Below are 18,676 nucleotides of genomic sequence, written 5' to 3' on the forward strand. Positions count from 1 at the left end.
AAATTGCTACACAAAAATGGGATGAGAACAGCAAACAAACACATAAACAAGTGTCAGAAAACTGCAGCTCATTGACCAAGCCCAGGTTACTCCATATTTTCATAGCCTTCCAACCAAGAAGGCTTTCCATTTTTTTTAAATGTTGGGAAAAAAACATGAAAATAATTAAATTTTGACACATCAAAATTATATGAAATTCATATTTGTTTCCATGAATAGTTTTATTGGAACATAGCCGTGCTCATTAAATTGCATATTATCTGTGGCAGCTTTTATGACAGCCAAGATAATTGCCAACAGAGGCCAGATGGCTCACAAAACATAAACTATTTCTAATCCTATCTTTTTCAGGAAAAAAAAAAAAGCCTTGCCTACTCCTGATGCAAACAAATGGTGAAATAAAGTATGATTTCACTCAGTGATTTAATGAAAATAAGAGAGCCCTATAGGGGTGAGGATGAGTGTAGCTGACAGAGCTATGTGGTAAGGTGACTCTCTGCAGGTCGCATACCTTTGGAGAACTATTAAGTAGCGTGCAGATGACAGTGTATACTTTGCATAAAGGCATGAAAGAGATTGAGACAATCCCAGGGTCTCACTTAATATGATTGGCACTAGGCTGTTAACAACACTTGCTTCATTTCACTACTGCTATAAGTATCAAATGCTTTACTGGCAGGAAGTCCAAGCTCTCCCTCTTCCTTTGTCTTCAATGATCCCTCGAGTTGCCTATCAGATTGGGCCACATACTTCTGTCCTTTGGTGTCACTGGCCCAAGCTGCCTTTGTTGTAGGGAATTTCCGCACACTCATTCACCTAGAACATGTCGGTGGGTCTCTGTGTGTGCGCACGTGAACACACACAGAATAAAAAAATGGAACTATAAATGTTAGGCATTTGTTGAGCATAATTATCAGAAATATTCTTGGATGACTAAATGCATCCACTGTTGATGGATAGTTTAGAAATATTAGAAACAGTGCATAAACCATCTATAATCCCAGCACTCAGGAGATGGAAGCAGGAGAATCAAGAGTTCAGAGACATCCTGGGCTATAACTCAGGAGAGTTTGAGGCTGCCTTGGGCTCTATGAGGTCCTGTCTCAGAAAAGCATAAGTAATGAAGACAAATCTCTCGGTCAGTCCCAGCACAGATAGAAAAGGGTACAGTGGCTCTTCTTTGCACATTATAGAATTAATTGGAAATTTTCAGACCGTCAATCGAAACTATTACTAACATAGTTTTCAGTACGGCGGTTGACTGCAGGCTGAATATATACAAATGTAGATGTCATACATACAGAAGCAACTAGGCAGAAAATAAGAGTAAAATAGGTATGGTGCCATGCTCCTGCAATCTCAGCACTGGGGAGGCCGAGGCAGGAAGATCACCAGCTTGAGGCAAACTTGAGCTAGTTGCAGCCTAGCCTGAGGTACACAGTGTGACCTATCTCAAACACACACACACACACACACACACACACACACACACACGGGGCGGGGGAGAAGAAGATCTGATTGCCTGCCACAACATGTATGAACATATTTGTATGCACACACATATATATGTACACATATATGTGGGTTGTTAAATGTTACATGAGTATACACAGTATGCAATAAATATGTAGCAAGTACAAAACAATCTAAAATTTACTGAAAGACAAATAACAGGCAAAATCTAATGTTTTGGGCAGTAGGAAAACATTATTAAAATTTTCCTAAATTGATTTGTGTAATCGAAGCAATCCCATGAACACTTAATTTTGAAGAAAGCTGACGTGCTCTGTGATGGGTAAACAACACTGAACATTTACTAAGCTGATTTGTATATTTGATGTAATCGAATGAACACTGATATGATTTTGAAGTTTATTTGGAAGCATACATATGGTAGGAGAATTTGTAAAATACTGAAAATAAGGCAAATAGGAGATATTTTGCCCCACTGAGGCATTAAACCATGTTATAAACACAGCATAATTAAGACAGTGTGGAACTGAGCCTGGAAGAGACAGATTATTAGGCAGGAATAACAGGCACAGAAAGATATCCAAATATATAAGGAGACCTGGTATTTGACAAAGGGGATATGTCACACCAGCTCAACTATTTAATTATCAGCCCTGGACAAAGCTGAATTGAGTTACTAATACATCTTTCACTGAAATAAATGTCAAATTGATCAAATTTTAAAGTACAAAAACTCTGCCATAAGCTAAACACTTGAGTGAGAAAATCTTTACAACATGATCTAATAACATAAACGCTGTTCTTTTAAACAATATATAAAATTAACCATGTAGAAAAGTAATCAAGGAAATTGATAGAAAAATATAAAATGAACAATGTATAGAAATATGCAATTCACTGATAAAGAAATCTAAATAAGAAATTGATTATTATAATTATTGTTATTATTATTATTATTTTACCCAGAAAATTGCCAGGGTGCATGATTCTTGCTAGAGGTTCGGGAGCTGGCAGGCATTGTAGTTACCCCTGCTGGGGGGGGCTAGATTCTTTTCTTTGGAATAGTACTTGGTAACAAGTGTGCTAACTGTTAAAGGTTACACAACCTTAGTCAAGTAATTCTAACTCTAGAAAATATTCTGAATAATAAACATTGATTTATAAACAAAGGTGCTCACTCCAAAGAAACTAAGTTGTTTATCTACAACATTATTTGAATCAATCATAGGTAGCTTTACACAGCAGTCCCTTAAAATCATTAAAAATGATGTAGATTCAAACTCAGTAATGACACCTTTGAAAAAATGTTAACATAATTACCTCTAGGAATGTTACAAAATAGTAGGCAGGAACTGTTTGACTTTATGTAATTAAAATTAAGCCAGAAAACGCCTGCATTGTAAAATGCACTAAAATGTTATCAGCAGTTATCACTGGTTGGTCAGATTATTGTTGCCTTCGGGGCAACATTTGTTTGTTTGTTTGTTTTCTCCCCTCCCCCCCCCAACTCACTTGGTAGACCAGGCTGGCCTTGAACTCAAAGAGATCTGCCTGCCTCTGCCTCTCCAATGCTGGAATTAAAGGAATGCGCCAATACTGCCCAGAAAGGCATTGTTGTTTTTTTTTCTTAACATGTTTTCGATGTGCACAATTTTCGGATGAGAAATTTAGGTAACTTAATCAGAAAAAGAGCCGTTATTTTCATTTCTTAAAAAAAAAAAAGTTACTTGATTTGAAATAAATTTATTTCAAAATAATCTCTTTATCTTCTTTTAGACCTAGCGCCTGGAGGTTCCGATGATTGGATCTATGATTTGGGCATCAAATATTCATTTACGATTGAACTTCGAGATAAAGGCAGATACGGATTCTTGCTGCCTGAGAGATACATCAAACCCACTTGTGCAGAAGCTCTGGCCGCAGTCTCTAAAATAGCTTGGCATGTCATCAGGAACGCTTAATGCCCTTGCCTATGCCCCCGTTATTTTTATTTTACTGATTTCAGCAACACCAAATTGTTGCTTCTAATTTTCATGAGTTTCCTTGGTTTTGTTTAAGAATAAAATGCACAATGTTTTGAGCTCAAGAGTGACCATGGCTCACGTGTCATTTTAACCTTTTTTATTTTGTTCATTATAAAAGGGTTAGCTCCTGGCACCCCCACCTCCACCCCTTGATTTATGATGAGCAGCTATCTTTAAGCAGTTTTAAGATTATTTGTGTGTGTGTGCCCCTGCTTGAGTTTAAGCACCAGGTTCGTGCTAAAACCCATCAGAGGCCAGAGAAAAAGCGCTGGGGTCCGCTGTTACTGAAGTTTACGGAAGGTTGTTAACAGTCACGTGGGTGCTGGAAACCAAACCTAGTCTCTGCCGAAGCAGCAACCGCTCTTAACGGCTGGAGCCGCCTCTCCAGCTCCTCTTAGGCAACTCGAACACTAATTTTACGGAGATCATCGGGTCCAGGCAGCAAAAGCAAAGGCACTTTGAAGCATCTTAAGGGTTTCCACTCCAATTTTTTAATCAGTCTCTGCTCCTGTTCTTGAAAGCACAACCCGCCGCGTACAGCTTTTTGCTCCAGTTAACAAGCCCAGGCGGGGGCAGGGCGGATGTCATTTTCTGCGGCTCCGAAGCTCGCCAGACTACGGTTACCGCCAGTAACAAAGTGGCACTTCACGCGGTAGAAAACAGTTAAGAGGAGGCCCTCAGTGAACTGAGGCTCCCGGGCCTCCCTAGCTGGCTCCCCGTTGCCTTCCCCAGACCTCAGTACTCAGAAGGCGCCAGGCGCAGACCCCGCACCGCCCCGGCGACGCGGGGGGCGTAGTCCGGGAGGGGCGGGACTTACTAGCTGACGACTAATCTGGCGGCCGGAAGCCGCCCGGCCTGCGGCGGAGCAGGGCAAACTCGCGACTTCCGGCGGCCTGTAGATGCTGCCTAGCTAGCGGCCTGGTAGAGTTGCGGTTTTAGCGCGTTGCCCTGCAGCGACCTCTGTGTGTCTCCTCTGGCGTCCCGAGCTCTCCGGAGCCTGGCGAGGATCCGGGCGGCTCCGCTGCTCCCAGTTCCCGGCGTCCGCCCGCCCGCGGAGGGCTAGCTCCTGGGAGCCGCGCGTGCGCGTCCTCCTCGTCGTCGTCCCGGGGCCCGGCGCGGGGACAGTCGGAGCTGAGGTGGCAGGGACGCCTGAAGACTGCGCTTACCAAGGGTTCTCGGAGAGGAGGTAAGCATTTGGGGAGCTAACAGGGAGAGGCGTTGGGCCGGGCTCGGCGGGGGAGGTGAGCGCTCTGCCATCCATCCTGCGCTTATGCCGCTTGGAATTCTGAACTCTGCTTGAGCATCCCACCCTTAACTCTGCAGTAGCTCCCAGTGCTTAGATCTGTCTGTTCTGGTTGTGATTCTGGAGTCTGTGTCACGGAGCAGGCGGACTCGGTTGCCCTGGCGCGATGGTCTCATTGGCGTGTGGTTAAAGGGTGCAGCAGTGTGATCGTGGATTTAAGAGTTACCTTCTTCATGTCTTCCAGACCTGTTGGAGAAAGGAGTCTTGGTTTTGGTTGTCTCTGCCCTTGCTTACTTCCCGGCTGTAATAAATACTATTGGGAGTGTAGGAGTGCTACTTTGTCTTTACACTCCCCAAGTAGTCACTTTTGGCAACTGTCAGAAGCAGGGGAAGGTGGAAGGAAAGGAGAAGGTATATCTGACAGTATCGTTTTCTAAGTAGGGTAGCATTGTGTGGATATTGGTAGGATCTTGTTTGCGAAGGGCAGGACCATAAGTTAGTTCTATTACGAGTTTTCAGATATTTGAACTTTGACAGTTATGCCTGTGTGCAGTCTTCTGCTGCTCTGTGGATTTCTAAAGAAGTAATTTGAAAAAAAAAAATGGAACTTTTGAGGTTGGCATTTAAGGTTTTTAATGTCTGATTTGGTTGCTCAATTCAGTCTAAATGACTGTGGTTCTGGCTGTGTGTTCAGTTTTGCTATGTAATATTTAACATTACTAGCTTTAGAACCCAGGCAACAGTATTTTGCAACACAATGTATAGATTTTCAAACAACTTCCAGCTTAATTATTTAGATTGAAGCAGACGACGGTTTCAGCTGTAGACCGAGCGAACTGGTGGAGGCATGTAGCTATTTGTGTGCAAATGGTTGTGTCCTGAAACTTGAGTTTCGGTGTGAGCCTCTGGTATAGGATGTAGTTGTATGGAACATGGTTGACCCAGGCAGTGGCTCATATGCCCCAAACTGAAGAAACTCCAGTTTACTTGTAGAAAATGATGAAGTCTTTGAACGTGTCCATATCTTATATACTTTCAATCATCTCTATACTTCTAATACATGATATGATGTACATACCATACAAGAACTTTTATACCGAATTGTTGAGGAATAATGTAAATAAAGGTTTATGCACATCAGTTCAGTTTTGGTGTTGCAGGATATTTTGATCACACTGTTCACCCTGAGATTGTGTTATTTCCTGGAAAAACCTGTTGCTAGTTGTGTTGTGGCTCAGCCCTAGCACACACCTTTATTCCAGAAGCTTTCAGTTTATTGCAAACACAATTAAATAAAGTCACCCATAGGTCAAGAGGCGGAGCAAGCAACCAGTTGACATAAAAAAATAGAGTCAGAGGAAGTCAGGAGGATGGGTAGAAATATGGAAGTAGAAAGGAGGAACATTCATTTTGAAGGGGTTTTCAGACAGTGTTGAGAAGGAGAACTGGCTTTTTCCTTCTGAGGTGGTGGTTAAGGAGGAAAGTCAGCTGGGTGTTTTCTCTGCCTCTGAGCTAGAAGGCTTTCATACCAGCATCTGTCTCCTGAGTCTTCATTGGTAAAATTGAATGTTTGGGATTTTATAAACAACATTTCCTTTTTTTTTTTTTTTTAAATTTCAGTCTAGGGATATAGCCTCTTTATTTGCTTTCTCTTTACTGGTGATTTAGAGTGAACACTAACCACTTATTTTGAGGTGTATACTCTTTCCATGGCCATACCACTCTGAAGGAACCTTATCTCAAAAGCTAAGTAGGATCGGGTCTGGTTAATACTTGGATTGGAGATTACACAGTTACCTACCTTTATTTAATGTCTGTAATATAAAATTAAAATACTAAAGCACAGTGTAACTTGCACATCAATATATGTTATTTAAATATTAGTGTTAATTTATATTGTATTAAGCATGAATTTTGAATTTAAACCTAGGTAAGTCTCAAGATATATATATATATATATATATATATATATATATATATGTAGTATATGTTACATGGTATATAAAAATAAATATAAAATATGTATATTTATTTTAATTTTCCAAAATTTGAATCTAAAATATACCTGGCTTAAAGATTTAGGATAAGGGAATTCCCAATTAGCATATTTTATACTGACAAAATTTTAGCAGGCCTTGGAAATAATTGCTTAATTCAAGAAGAGCCACCTGTCACTCTCCCTTCTTGGCCATGTTTATGGTGCAGAAATCAGAGTACATTGTTCCCTGAATGAGAGGAGCCGTTCTCCTATTTGAGATATATTTTCTGTCGTAATAGGCTCAGTATTAATGCCTAAGAATTTGAAATTTTTTTTTTTTAATGAAAGAAGATGATGAAAGCTTCAAATGTTTATTACACTCCAAAGGAGACCAGATAAAGGAAAACAACTGCATGGCAACTCCTGTATTTGAGAAAGACAGCGATGAAATAGATAATGGTAGCTTACACCAAAGAATACTTTGAATACTATATGAAGGAACATCTTCAGACAAGAATTGGTTTACTAACAAGTTATTGGTTTACAGTCTCTGTGATTGGCAAGACATTGGCACCCACAATTCTGTTTCTGTGTCTCATATTTCTACTCCACTTTGAAGCACTCGTATCTATCTCAGTAATGGTTTTTGTCCTTTAATCAGATCCACACTCTACTCTTTTGTGGTATTCATCTTTCTTTGTGAACCTAGCATTTAGGAGTGAAAAATTTTAAGCTTTCACATCAGTTGATTACATGGTTTTTTACTTACATGGCTTAATACAAGAAAAAGAAATGTTTTGTGATATATTGCAGAGTATGTGTTTATTTTTCAACAAATGAGATTTTAGCTTATATTATCTTTTATGCAAATAAAAAGTGTTTTTTCATGCAAAGTCATAACTGTGTGGCCAGTAATGTTGAAGACAATGTCCTATTGTGGACTGCTAGTAGGAGTTCTTAGATGAAAATCTATTAATCAACTGTGTTACTGTAATGACATTCCTGATACAGGATACTTATGAAGAAAAGGAATCTTCCTTTGACTCATGGCTTTAGAGATTTATGTCCAAGGGTAGATCTATTCCTTTGGGCTCTTGGGTAGGTGACACAAGTCAGGGAGTGGAGTTAGAAGGAGAGATGAACAGACAAGTTCCACAACTCCCTTCGAAAGCATCCCTTTGCCTCATGATGCAGAGGTTTCCTATTATGACTTATCTTTTAAAGGGTCTGTAGTACCTTCTGCTCCCACTGCCTTGAGGACCAAGCTTTTACTCTAAGTCTTTGGGGGGGTGGGGAGCATTCTTCCAAATCTTAGCAAATTATCAGAGGTGTTCATTCCAGAACCATTGTACCTGAACCTAAGAAGCTGAAGCAGGAAGATTCATTCTAGATGGATATCTTTCATTCTTATTTTTACCTTTTGTGCCTCATGTTTTAGTCCTCTATAACCTAGATGTAATTGTAGGACAAAATCTGGCACTGTAGGATTCTGAGGCAAGAATACATCTTTTACTTCATTGTATTTCCCCCTTAACTTGGAAGGCTAAGTAGTAGCTGGGGTTAAAAATTCCTAGGAAATCACCCTGTAGGTGAATTTTTTAAAAAAGATTTATTTTATTTTTGGTTTATGTATATGAATGTTTTGCCTGGATGGATTTATGTGCACCACATGTGTGCCTGGTACCTGAGGAAGCCAGAAGAGGGTGCAGGATCCCTTATAACTGAAGTTATGGGTGGCTGTGAGCTACATGTGTGTGCTAGGAGTTGAACCATGGTTCTGTGCAAGAGCTGCTTTAAATGCCGAGCCATCTTTCTACCCCCTACAGGTGAATCTTGAGTCATTCTCCGCGCTGTCTGTAAAAGCAGTTCTGTTTGTATTGGAAGTAGCTTTTTACTAGCAAGAATGCAGGACTAGGAGTGTGGCTTGTATGTTGGGATCTGTAATTCTTCATTTGGTGTAACATTCTAGTGGGTTCTAGGCATCTAGAATTGAAGAGAAACTATGAAGCCATGCATTCTCGCAGTCAGGGAGGAGAGCAGTGATGATCTAAATGTAAGAGACATCAGGTAAAGAAGTAGTAGTAGGGGACTACTCGGATACTTTAGAAGACCAAGAAAGGAGATGGCAGATGATCAGTACTTCAGATATAGTAATAAATAGTGTTTTAAGCAGGAATCTCTAGAGCAGTGGTTCTCAACCTTTCCAACACTGTGACCCTTTAATACATTTCCTCATGGTGTGGTGATTTCCCCAACCATAATTATCTTGTTGCTACTTCATAGTTATAATTTAGCTACTGTTATGAATCATAGTGTAAATATCTAATATGCAGGATATCTGATCTGCAGCTCCTGTAGGGGTTGAGACCCACAGGTTGAGAGCTGCTGATATAGATGAACAATGGATAGAATGGATATATATATGAAATGAATTTAGGCTGTGATCTAGCTTGTCCAGCAATCGCTGTCAAAAATCCAGTGGTTGTTCAGTACCTAAGTCTGGATGTCTCAGCTTCCAGTATACATCAGAATACTGGTTGGTCTTCCGTAAACATCAGAATCCAAAAGAAGTAGGATCTAGTACCAGAAAAGCAAGAGTGAGAGCAAGTAGGCAAAGGGCAAGCTTGTCCTTCTTGTCCTTTATATAGGCTGCCACCAGAAGATGTGGTCCAGATTTATGGTAGAGCTTGCCACCTCAAAAAACATTTGGATTTAGGATGGTTCTTCCCACTTCATAAAATTCAATTAAGGAAAATTCCTCACAGGTGTACCCAGGCCCTTGGGTTTTAGTTCATCCCAGATATAGTCATCGACAAACAAGAATAGCCATCACAAATAGATTGTCGCATTGGTAATCTGTTACTATTTTTTGGCAGGAAGGGATGTTCAAAGAAGAATCACATTGAGGGTAGGAATGCTGGGGACAGAACTAACCTATTTTTACTGATAGTGATGATGGGGGGAAAATGTAAAGTTAAAGTGATCCCTTTCTCCCCCCGGAGGTAGTATTTTAGGATGAGACCATGTACTCATGAGAAAAAAGATTTGCATTCTTTTCAGGTTCTGAATAGCTAGTTCATAGGGGAACTTAGAATCTGTTCAGTTTTGTTAAATGTTTGGGAATCATGATGTGTACTTACATATTGATTGATAGTATTATAATTGAGCTTTAAGATGCATTTTTATCTTGAAACTTTTCTGCTGTGTGTGTGTGTGTGTGTATGTGTGTGTTATTTTTGTTGTTTGGGTTTTTTAAAGACAGGGTCTCTCTGTGTAGCCCTTGTACTCTATAGAACAGTCTGGCTGTGGATCAGCCACTCTCTTCCTCCCAAGTGCTAGGATTAAAGGCATGTACCACTATGCCCAGTTAACATTTATTTCTTATTGCCTTCTGCATAGATAGGAAGTGTACATTTTTAGGTGTTTTTCTCAGTTAATAAAAACTTTTGTTTCTAGCTGTTTTTCTGCACGACTTCTCCAAGTTCCCAGTTCACTCGTGTTCCATACTATAAGCAGCTAGATGTATGGGCTTTGCTGTATCTTCCCTTGCACATTTACCAGAAGGTGTGGTCCAGGTTTGGATTGAACACAAGTTTTAGAAAAATTAAAGATACACATTATACTGATGCTAATATATATTTAGCTCCTTTGTTCTCTTGGAGAATGGATGATACAATTGATTTTGCTCATGTATGTCGCATTCTACGCTGTTTTAAAGTATCTAATTACTTTAGAGTTATTTTCCAATATCTGTTGTATTAAAAGAAAGGTTACATTTTCTGTTAGAGTTAGTAATATAAACTTCACAATTAAATCCACCTTGATGTATCATTTTATAGTTTCCTCTTCTTGATTTGACATTGTTTTTTACTTGTCAAACTTTTTTCTATTTTTTTTACTCTATCAGAATGTTACCTAAATGACCTAACTAATGAAATATTTTTGTAATCACTATTGAATTTTTGGCTTTGATTTTATATTCCAGGATCTTCCTTCCTTCCTTCCTTCCTTCCTTCCTTCCTTCCTTCCTTCCTTCCTTCCTTCCTTCCTTTAATTTTTGTTTTCAAAACAGGATTTTGCTATTTATTCTGGGCTGATCTTGAACTCACAGTCCTCTTAATTTTCTGAGTGCTAGGTTTAAGGTATGCTCTGCCACATACCCAGCTGGTGCTGTGATTTCATGCAATTTTCTTTATTTTGAAGCCTTATTAAAGAGCATCTGTAATCTTTATACAGACTAGCTCCGTTGCTGGGGACGTAGCTCCATTAGAAAATGTAGGGAAGCCCTGTGTTCAGTCCCCAGCGCTGCATACAAAACCAGGCAGGGTGTACATTCCTGCATTTCCAGAAATCAATGCAGGCAGATGGATCAGAGGTCAAGATCGTCCTCTGCTACATGTTGAATTTAAGCCCAAACTGGGCTGCAGGAGATCTTGATTCAAATACTCAGGAATGCACACTTGCACACAAGACTTGTATACCAAATAGACTTAACTCTTTCCTTAGCTGCCATGGGTCTTTCTAATGACTTGATAATTAAATTTTCTGTTAATGCTTAGGTAATATAAACTGTCGTGTAGTTTAGCTCTTTTGCTTTTGGTCACGACCATTTTTTCCTGTAGTATCAGTATCAGTCACTACTTGGTCTGGAATTTGTTTTCTAACATGCCGTCACCTCAGTGTTCATTTTCAGTTTACTAATTACATTAGTTTTCTGATTATAGTCTTAGTTTTTTAATGCTTTGTTTGGCTTTTTATATACTTTTGCAGTTTTTATTTTTTTATTGCTCATAAATGACCCATTCATTTCTTTTAGCAACTTTGACCTTTGTGGCAGTGTGTGTTAGATTATAGAAATACTTTGGAGAGTGTTGGTTTTGGTATTACTGAAAAATGAATATTTCTGATCATATTGCCTTTCTGTGACCTCTATACCAAAGAATATTTAAATTATATTCACCTTCCTTCTATACTGTTTTGTTGTTGTTGTTTGTTTTATTTTCTATTTTCTTCCAGACATGATCGTGCTGTGAACTGGAGATCCTCCTGCCTCAGCTTCTTGAGGCCTGCAGGGATTTAGTAACATGTAGCACCACACCCAGACTGTTCCACACTCATTTGAAACAGTACTTCTGTAGCTGCTTAAACAATATCAAGAGCTGTTTCTACTTTCAGTTAAGATTTCACCTGGCTTATTTCCCCATGTTCTTTCCTTTACAAACTTTTTCTAGTTAACCAGTTGTTAGGCTACCAGTCTTCCCCTAAAGGACAGACCTACTAAAATTTACAACAGTTTTTTAAGTAACTCATAAGATAACATTTGAAGTTGAATGTCCAGTTCAAAGTAGGTGCAGGTCTAGTGAGCAGATTCCAGAGTTGTTACAGACTTGGAAGGGATGCAGGAGCAGTAACGAGTTTTTGTTTACTGGTATCCTCTTGGGTGTCTTTCTGTCCATGCCCCTACCTCAAGAAAAAGTTCTTGATTTTAGAATTTTGCCCATAGCTTTATCTGTTTGAAGTTTTAGGCTCAGGCATGTAAAAGTGAAAGATTTTACAGTTTTAACTCTCTCTTTTTTGGTTAAAGTAGTTCAAAATGTCAAAAATTAGGAGGAAGGTCACAGTGGAAAACACCAAGACTATATCTGAGAGTACATCCAGAAGACCTAGTGTGTTTGAGCGTCTTGGACCCAGCACTGGCAGCACAGCAGAGGTGAGTTGTTACTACTTTGGTCATGGGGAGCTTATTGGAAGGCCCTAGGAGTGTGGGACAGTAGCAGAGCTACCTAGCATGTAAGCCCTAGCCTCGATCCTGTGCACTGGGAGAAACATTTAAACTACTAATATTGATGTCCTTCTTGCTACTATTCAGGAAGATGTGTTGTTTCATCCTGAGGTTGGCTTAGCAAATGTCATTTTATAAAGAGGGGAATTAAGGTTTGCAAATTCCTTGTTATATAATATTTTTATTTATTCTATGTATACAGTGTATTTTGATCCTATTCATGCCCCATTCCTGTAAGCCCTCTCCCTACCCCCATGCATATCTTCCTATGGTTTCTCATTTCCTTACGATGTTATTACTCGAGGAACATAAACTTTAGTTTGGGTTGCTCTGGTTTGATTTTGCCCTGGTAGCATTTTTTCTTCAGACATTCACAGTCATATCTGCCTTCTAGACACAGTGCCGCAACTGGCTGAAGACTGGCAGCTGCCTCTATGGAAACACATGTAGATTTGTGCATGGACCTTCGCCTCGTGGGAAAGGTTACAGCAGCAATTACAGAAGGTAAGCAGAGCTCAAACATATTCTAGAGTATTAAAAATAACTTTTACAATTTAGTGTAAAAATACGACCTAGAGCCATATATGAGGTCAGATTTTCTCTTTTGGGATAGTCTTCTTAACAGTCATAAGATTAGCAAGGTTTTTTGCTTGTTACTTTTAAGATTAATAAAACCTTACCTTTAAAGTGTAATAGATCATTTTCTCAATATGTATATTCAAATCAGTGAACACCTGTGAAGAGACAGTCTGGGGAGAACAGCCCCTAAAAAGCTTCCTGCCTCTTGTAGCCCTAGTTAGGTATTAAATTGCTGCTTATCAGAGATGTGGGAATTTAGTTTTAGTAAAGTTGGACTATTCACTATTAACATTGTAACATTTAAATGAGGTTTAATTGTAGTTTTCTAAAGGCATTTTAAATTTGTATGGTATATAAGTTTTACTATAAAATATACTTGCCAAATCCTTAGGGTACTGTGTTAATATAAATGTGTTTAGGGGCTAGAGGGATAGCTCAGTGATTAAAGACTGCTCTTCTAGAAGACCTGGGTTTAGTTCCTAGCACCCACGTGTTGGCTACCAGCCATCTGTAACTGCAGTCCCGGGGGATCCAGTGCCCTTTTCTGTTCTCAGGCACCAGGCATGCTCATGGGGCACAGACATACATGTAGACAAAATACCCATAGACATACAGGAAGCAAACAAACAAATAATTTTTAAAATGTAAGTGTGTTTATGCGTGGATAAACATTTCCTTTGCAGAATGTCATTTTGCCTTTGATAGAAACTTGACTAAACCGAATTTGCACAACAAAAATCTTTTTAGTCCCCTTTTGATTGTAATAAATTTAAAAGTAACATATATAGTATTTTTTACTGAAATAATTTAATCGATAAACAAAGAATTTACCTAGTTTTGAAATTGTGTGTGTGTTGATTGCTTTGTCTACTTCATTAGTAGGGAACCTGAAAATTAGCCATTGGAGATTTTTTTAAAGTGTGTGGGTGTGGTCAGAGGACAGCTTTTGGGATTCTGTTTTTTTCCTTCAGGCCTGAATGACAATCACTTTTACCCACTGAGCCATCTTGATGGCTGTTGGCTTTCATTTTTAAGGTGCATGAAATATTTTCCCATACATATGTGTGGATGGGAGTGCTATTACCTCTGGAATAATTTTGTTACTTTATAACTTAACGTTTTTATTGTCCTTCAACTACAATATGGCTGCTATATTTACATGGTAAACAGGAAGTAACTCAGGCTGCTATTTACATATTATTTTCTTCATACATTCTTACTTGTATTACCAGTACTTAACATACTGTGTAAGTTAACATGCATGTTGAATGGCATTGTGAGAAAAATTGTAAATATCTTCATATTTTTAAATATTACTATTTAAGCTGAAACGTTATTTTTCAGAAATGTAGGCACCAAAGACGGAAAAATTATATCAGTCTTTATGAAGTTGTTTGTATTATTCTTATAAAACATCATTTTACAGATCTTTGTTGTTTTGTATCACAGGTCACCAGAAAGACCTACAGGTGATCTCAGAGAAAGAATGAAGAATAAGCGTCAGGATGTGGATTCTGAATCCCAGAAACGGAACGCAGAGGAGTCATCCTCACCTGTTAGGGTAGGCATAAAACTTATAGAACCCACTTAAATATCAGTAGTCATTTATTTTCATAAATTCTACTCTAAATATTAAGGTGTATGATAAATTTATGTTAAGTCTATAATTAGACAGTACAGTATTCTGTGTGAATAAATAATTTAAAGGGCAGGGATTCCCTGAGAAAACTGTCTGTTCTTCTGTGTACTTAATTGAACCTAAAAGGTTTTGAACTTTCCGGGAACTCATGAATATCTAAAAGCAGTATATAGTTATGTAGCCAGCCATGCAGTCTGTTTTCATTCCTCTGTAAAGAAACTCTGCATCTTCTGTCAGTCACTCCTGTCTCCCCACTCATGAGCTGTGGGCAGGCCTGAAATCACTTTTTGTTTTATAGCTTGTCCACCCTTTGTGCTTCTTTAAATGGACCATATAAGCTGTCGTTTCTTGTGACTAGTTTCCTTCAGTTAGCTTTTAACATTTATGGAAGATTATAAGATGCATTATACTTTTGTCTTTATTTTTCTCAAAGAATATTCCATTATTAGTGTTCCTTATTGTGTTTATTCGCTTGTCACTGATGGATATTTGGGCTCTTTCCGCTATTTCCCCCATGAGAGTGAGAACACTCATGTACAAGTTTTTGGTTAGCATATGAGATCATTTTTCTTGGTTGTATTCTGGGGAACAGAATTGCTGAATACATGTTCATAGTTTCTTTTCTGTTGCTGTGACAAAATTCCTGACAGAAACAACTTATGGGATGGTTTATTTTGGCTCAAGAGTTTGGAGGTGCAGTAGCATCGTGGCAAGAGTGTGTGGAGGCAGATGTGCGGGCAGCTGGTCATTTGCAGAGTGGGCAGGCAGAGAACAGTGAGGGCTGGGCTCAGCCTCCTTTCTTCATGTTACTCAGTTCAGGACCCCAGTCCAGAGGATGGAGTTCCTCACTTCAGCTAACCAGATTAGAAACTCCTTCACAAAAGCCCAGAGTAGTGTCTCCAGGAGATTCTAGATCCTGTCACATTGAAGGTCAGTATTAACTGTCCAGTATGTATGCTAAGCGTCCAGTATGTAAGCGTCCTTCACTTTTGAGGATCTGCTAGAGCCATGATTCTCAACCTTCCTAATGCTCTAACCCTTTAGTACAGTTCCTCATGCTGTGGTGATTCCCCAACCATAAAATTACCTCATTGCTACTTCATAACAGTAATTTTGTTATTGTTATGAAGTGTAAGGAAAATATATGCTATACAGGTTACCTTATACGTGACCCCCAAAAGGGGTTGTGACCCACAGGTTGAAAACCACATCTTTGGAGTGTTGGAACATCTTTTGGGGGGTATCTGAATCCTCCTTCAGGCAAGAAAGTAATAATAATTGTAATTTTGGTACTGTTACAAAATCATGTAAATCCTAATATGCAGGCTATCTGATATGCAACCCCCGTGAAAGGGCCGTTTGACTTTTAGGCGATCGTGAACAGGCTGAGAACCACTGTGCTAGACTGTCAGTTAGAGGTTGTATTGATTTTACCTTTTGTCAAAAGGATATGAAGGTTACAGTTTCTCCATATAGATTTTTTTCCAGCTCCTAATTTAATTGTGATTTTACTTTGTGATAGCTAAGGAGGGTGGCAAGCATTGTGCACACACTCACTGGTTACTGATGCATATTTGGAGATGTTCTGCCCACTTCTTAAGGCGGGCTGTCTTTATTATTGAGTTGTAAAAGTTCTTTATATTTTGAGTACAGGTAAAATACATTCTTTGAAGCTTTCAAGTTTTCCATTTTTTTCTAGTTATTAATGTGAAATAATTGTATATTTACCATCAAATTTTTAGTATAAGTTTTTTTTTTTTTTTTTTTTTTTTACTTTACCATTATTAATTGGTAGCTGGCTATTGTTCATTGGTTAATTGTTAATACAGATACAGGTAATTTTCTTCTAAGTTAAAAAATACCAAAAAATAAGGTTGCCATTCTAAAATTTTGTTTTTATTCCTTTAACTATTTTTACTCTAAAATAACTTAAAATTTAAGAAACACTATCAGAATTAGCATACAATTCCTGTTTGCTTTCGTCTTTAAGGTACCTAAAACAAATTTTATACTATTCTGTGCATTGTTACTATGTTTTAAGTTTTGTTTTTTTTTCCAGATTGGGAGCAGTGTCATCTGCTCCTGTGCTTAGGCCAGACTCCTGGGCCCAGGCAGTGTGCTTGCCTCAGTTTCTCCAGTAGCTGGTACTACATAGGATCTCAGCATCAGATGTAGCTGTAATTACAGTGCGTGTGGGTTTCTTTCCCTATCACTTTCCACTGTATTTTAAAAACAGACAAATGAAAATACCTTAAAAATTGTTTGAGGATTTCACACATGTAAATAACATGTGTATAACATCCGCACTAACAGCTCCTCTTCTGTATCTACCCGACCTTCCACATAACCTTCTCTTCCTAACTTCATGTGTTCTTTCGCTAACCCCACTGTGCCCACTGAGTGCTGCGTGGCGTTTCTACACCCTGCCTTTGAGACAGGCTCTCTCACTGGCCATTGAGCTTCTGGCTCCACCTTTCTCAAGTCTCTCCAGTGCTGGGATACAGATGTGTTCGACCATGTCCAGTATTGCATGGGTGCTGCAGATCAGCCTAAGGCCACAAGAGATAGAGACACTCCCTAAAACAACAACAGCTGCTACTCTTCCCAGTACCTTGTTTTCACACTCTGTTCATGTTCTTTCAAACTCGAAAGTTTTGGATTTTATGAAATTCAAATTACTTTATATATATATATATATATATATATATATATATATATATTCCCCCCCACCCTTTGAGACAGGGTTTCTCTGTGTGATAGCCCTGCTTACCCTCGACTTAGTTTGTAGACCAGGCTGCTTTGAGTCTGCTAGGATTAAAGGCGTGCATCACTGCACCCAGCTTTTTTTTTTTTTTTAAATTTTATTTTGCTTGCTCTTTAGGTGTCATTTGAAAAACTTTTATGATATAGGGTCATAAAGATTTATGACTTATATGTTTTATATAAAATAAATAATATCAAGACTAAAATGTCCTAAAACATTAATAGGCTCTGAGTACTTCCCCCACCAGTGGGTATGTGTGAGCGTGTGTGCAAATCTGATGCCTTGAAACTTAAGTCGGCTCTGAAGTGTAGCATTGACTAGATGAACTGGAATTAGTATAACGCTCAGGCAGAAGGATTTATAATGTGGACAGTACCTCTAGGTATTGTTAGCTAGACTCCGCTTTCAGTTGTCTTATCTATAAATTAGGAACTGGCTTTTGTTGGTATGTTATGATGAAGGGGTAGGATTGGCCATTCTATGCTGACAATTTAATAAATGGCATAAAGTGGTATTAAAATGGCTCTTCTGTTCTCTAATTTAAATGAACTCTAGCCTCTTAACAGGAATTGGATGTGACCATTGATTTAGGTTGTTAACACATATTTAAATATATTGTTATAAAAAGTTCTATGTTCAGATCACATTAGTAAATAGTAAATTTAGCTATTAAGAAATTTAAAGTCTGGGGCTTGAGAGATGGCTCAGCAGTTAAGAGCACTGGCTGCTCTTCCAGAGGACTTGAGTACAATTTCCAGCACCCACATGTGGCTACAACTGTCTGTTACTCCAGTCCTAAGGGATTTGATGACCTCTTCTGGCCTGTGAGGACACCAGATACACAAGTGAAGTACAGATGTATGTCTAGACAAAACACTTACTCACATAAAATGAGGAAACCTTGAAAGAAAACCAGGTAAATCCTGATTGTTGCTTTCCCTAGATGAGGCCATCCTTAAAGGCAGTGAAGGGGTGAGTTAAGTGTTTCAGGAGTGGTCAGGTATTGGTGGATTCATTCATTAAGTAAGCAGAGAGTTTGAATTTGGTCGCATTTCAGGTTGTGAGTTTTTGAGTGTTTTGCATGACAGATGAAGAGTCTCCCTCTGTGGTGTGTTCAGCATGTGATGCCATGCTGGTGTTCATATAGTGACTTCTTGTTGGAGATCTTAGGATACAGATAACAAAGGCAGAACT

General features: G+C 38.8%; 2 protein-coding genes across 8 annotated transcripts in view; both read left to right on the forward strand.

The window, feature by feature from the left end:
* Cpb2 (carboxypeptidase B2) overlaps positions 1 to 3,565 on the forward strand; it is a 43,512-nt gene extending 39,947 nt beyond the window's left edge. The window contains exon 11 of the mRNA XM_021635049.2: positions 3,250 to 3,565. Coding sequence (XP_021490724.1) covers positions 3,250 to 3,434 — 185 coding nt within the window. The 3' untranslated portion in view covers positions 3,435 to 3,565. The remainder of the gene's footprint in view (positions 1 to 3,249) is intronic.
* An 807-nt stretch (positions 3,566 to 4,372) lies between these two features.
* The window catches only part of Zc3h13 (zinc finger CCCH-type containing 13), a 66,903-nt gene continuing 52,599 nt past the window's right edge, over positions 4,373 to 18,676 (forward strand). For 3 of the 7 annotated variants that reach the window (XM_060391456.1, XM_021635069.2, XM_021635073.2), the window contains exons 1-4: positions 4,374 to 4,683; positions 12,303 to 12,428; positions 12,895 to 13,004; positions 14,529 to 14,640. In XM_060391456.1, the coding sequence (XP_060247439.1) occupies positions 12,312 to 12,428; positions 12,895 to 13,004; positions 14,529 to 14,640 (339 nt within the window). In that variant the 5' untranslated portion in view covers positions 4,374 to 4,683; positions 12,303 to 12,311. Of the gene's footprint in view, positions 4,684 to 12,302; positions 12,429 to 12,894; positions 13,005 to 14,528; positions 14,641 to 18,676 lie in introns of all 7 variants that reach the window. The other 4 variants (XM_060391458.1, XM_060391459.1, XM_060391457.1 and 1 more) reach the window with 3 other exon arrangements.

Source organism: Meriones unguiculatus, chromosome 9 (genome assembly GCF_030254825.1).
Source record: "Meriones unguiculatus strain TT.TT164.6M chromosome 9, Bangor_MerUng_6.1, whole genome shotgun sequence".
NCBI lineage: Eukaryota > Metazoa > Chordata > Mammalia > Rodentia > Muridae > Meriones > Meriones unguiculatus.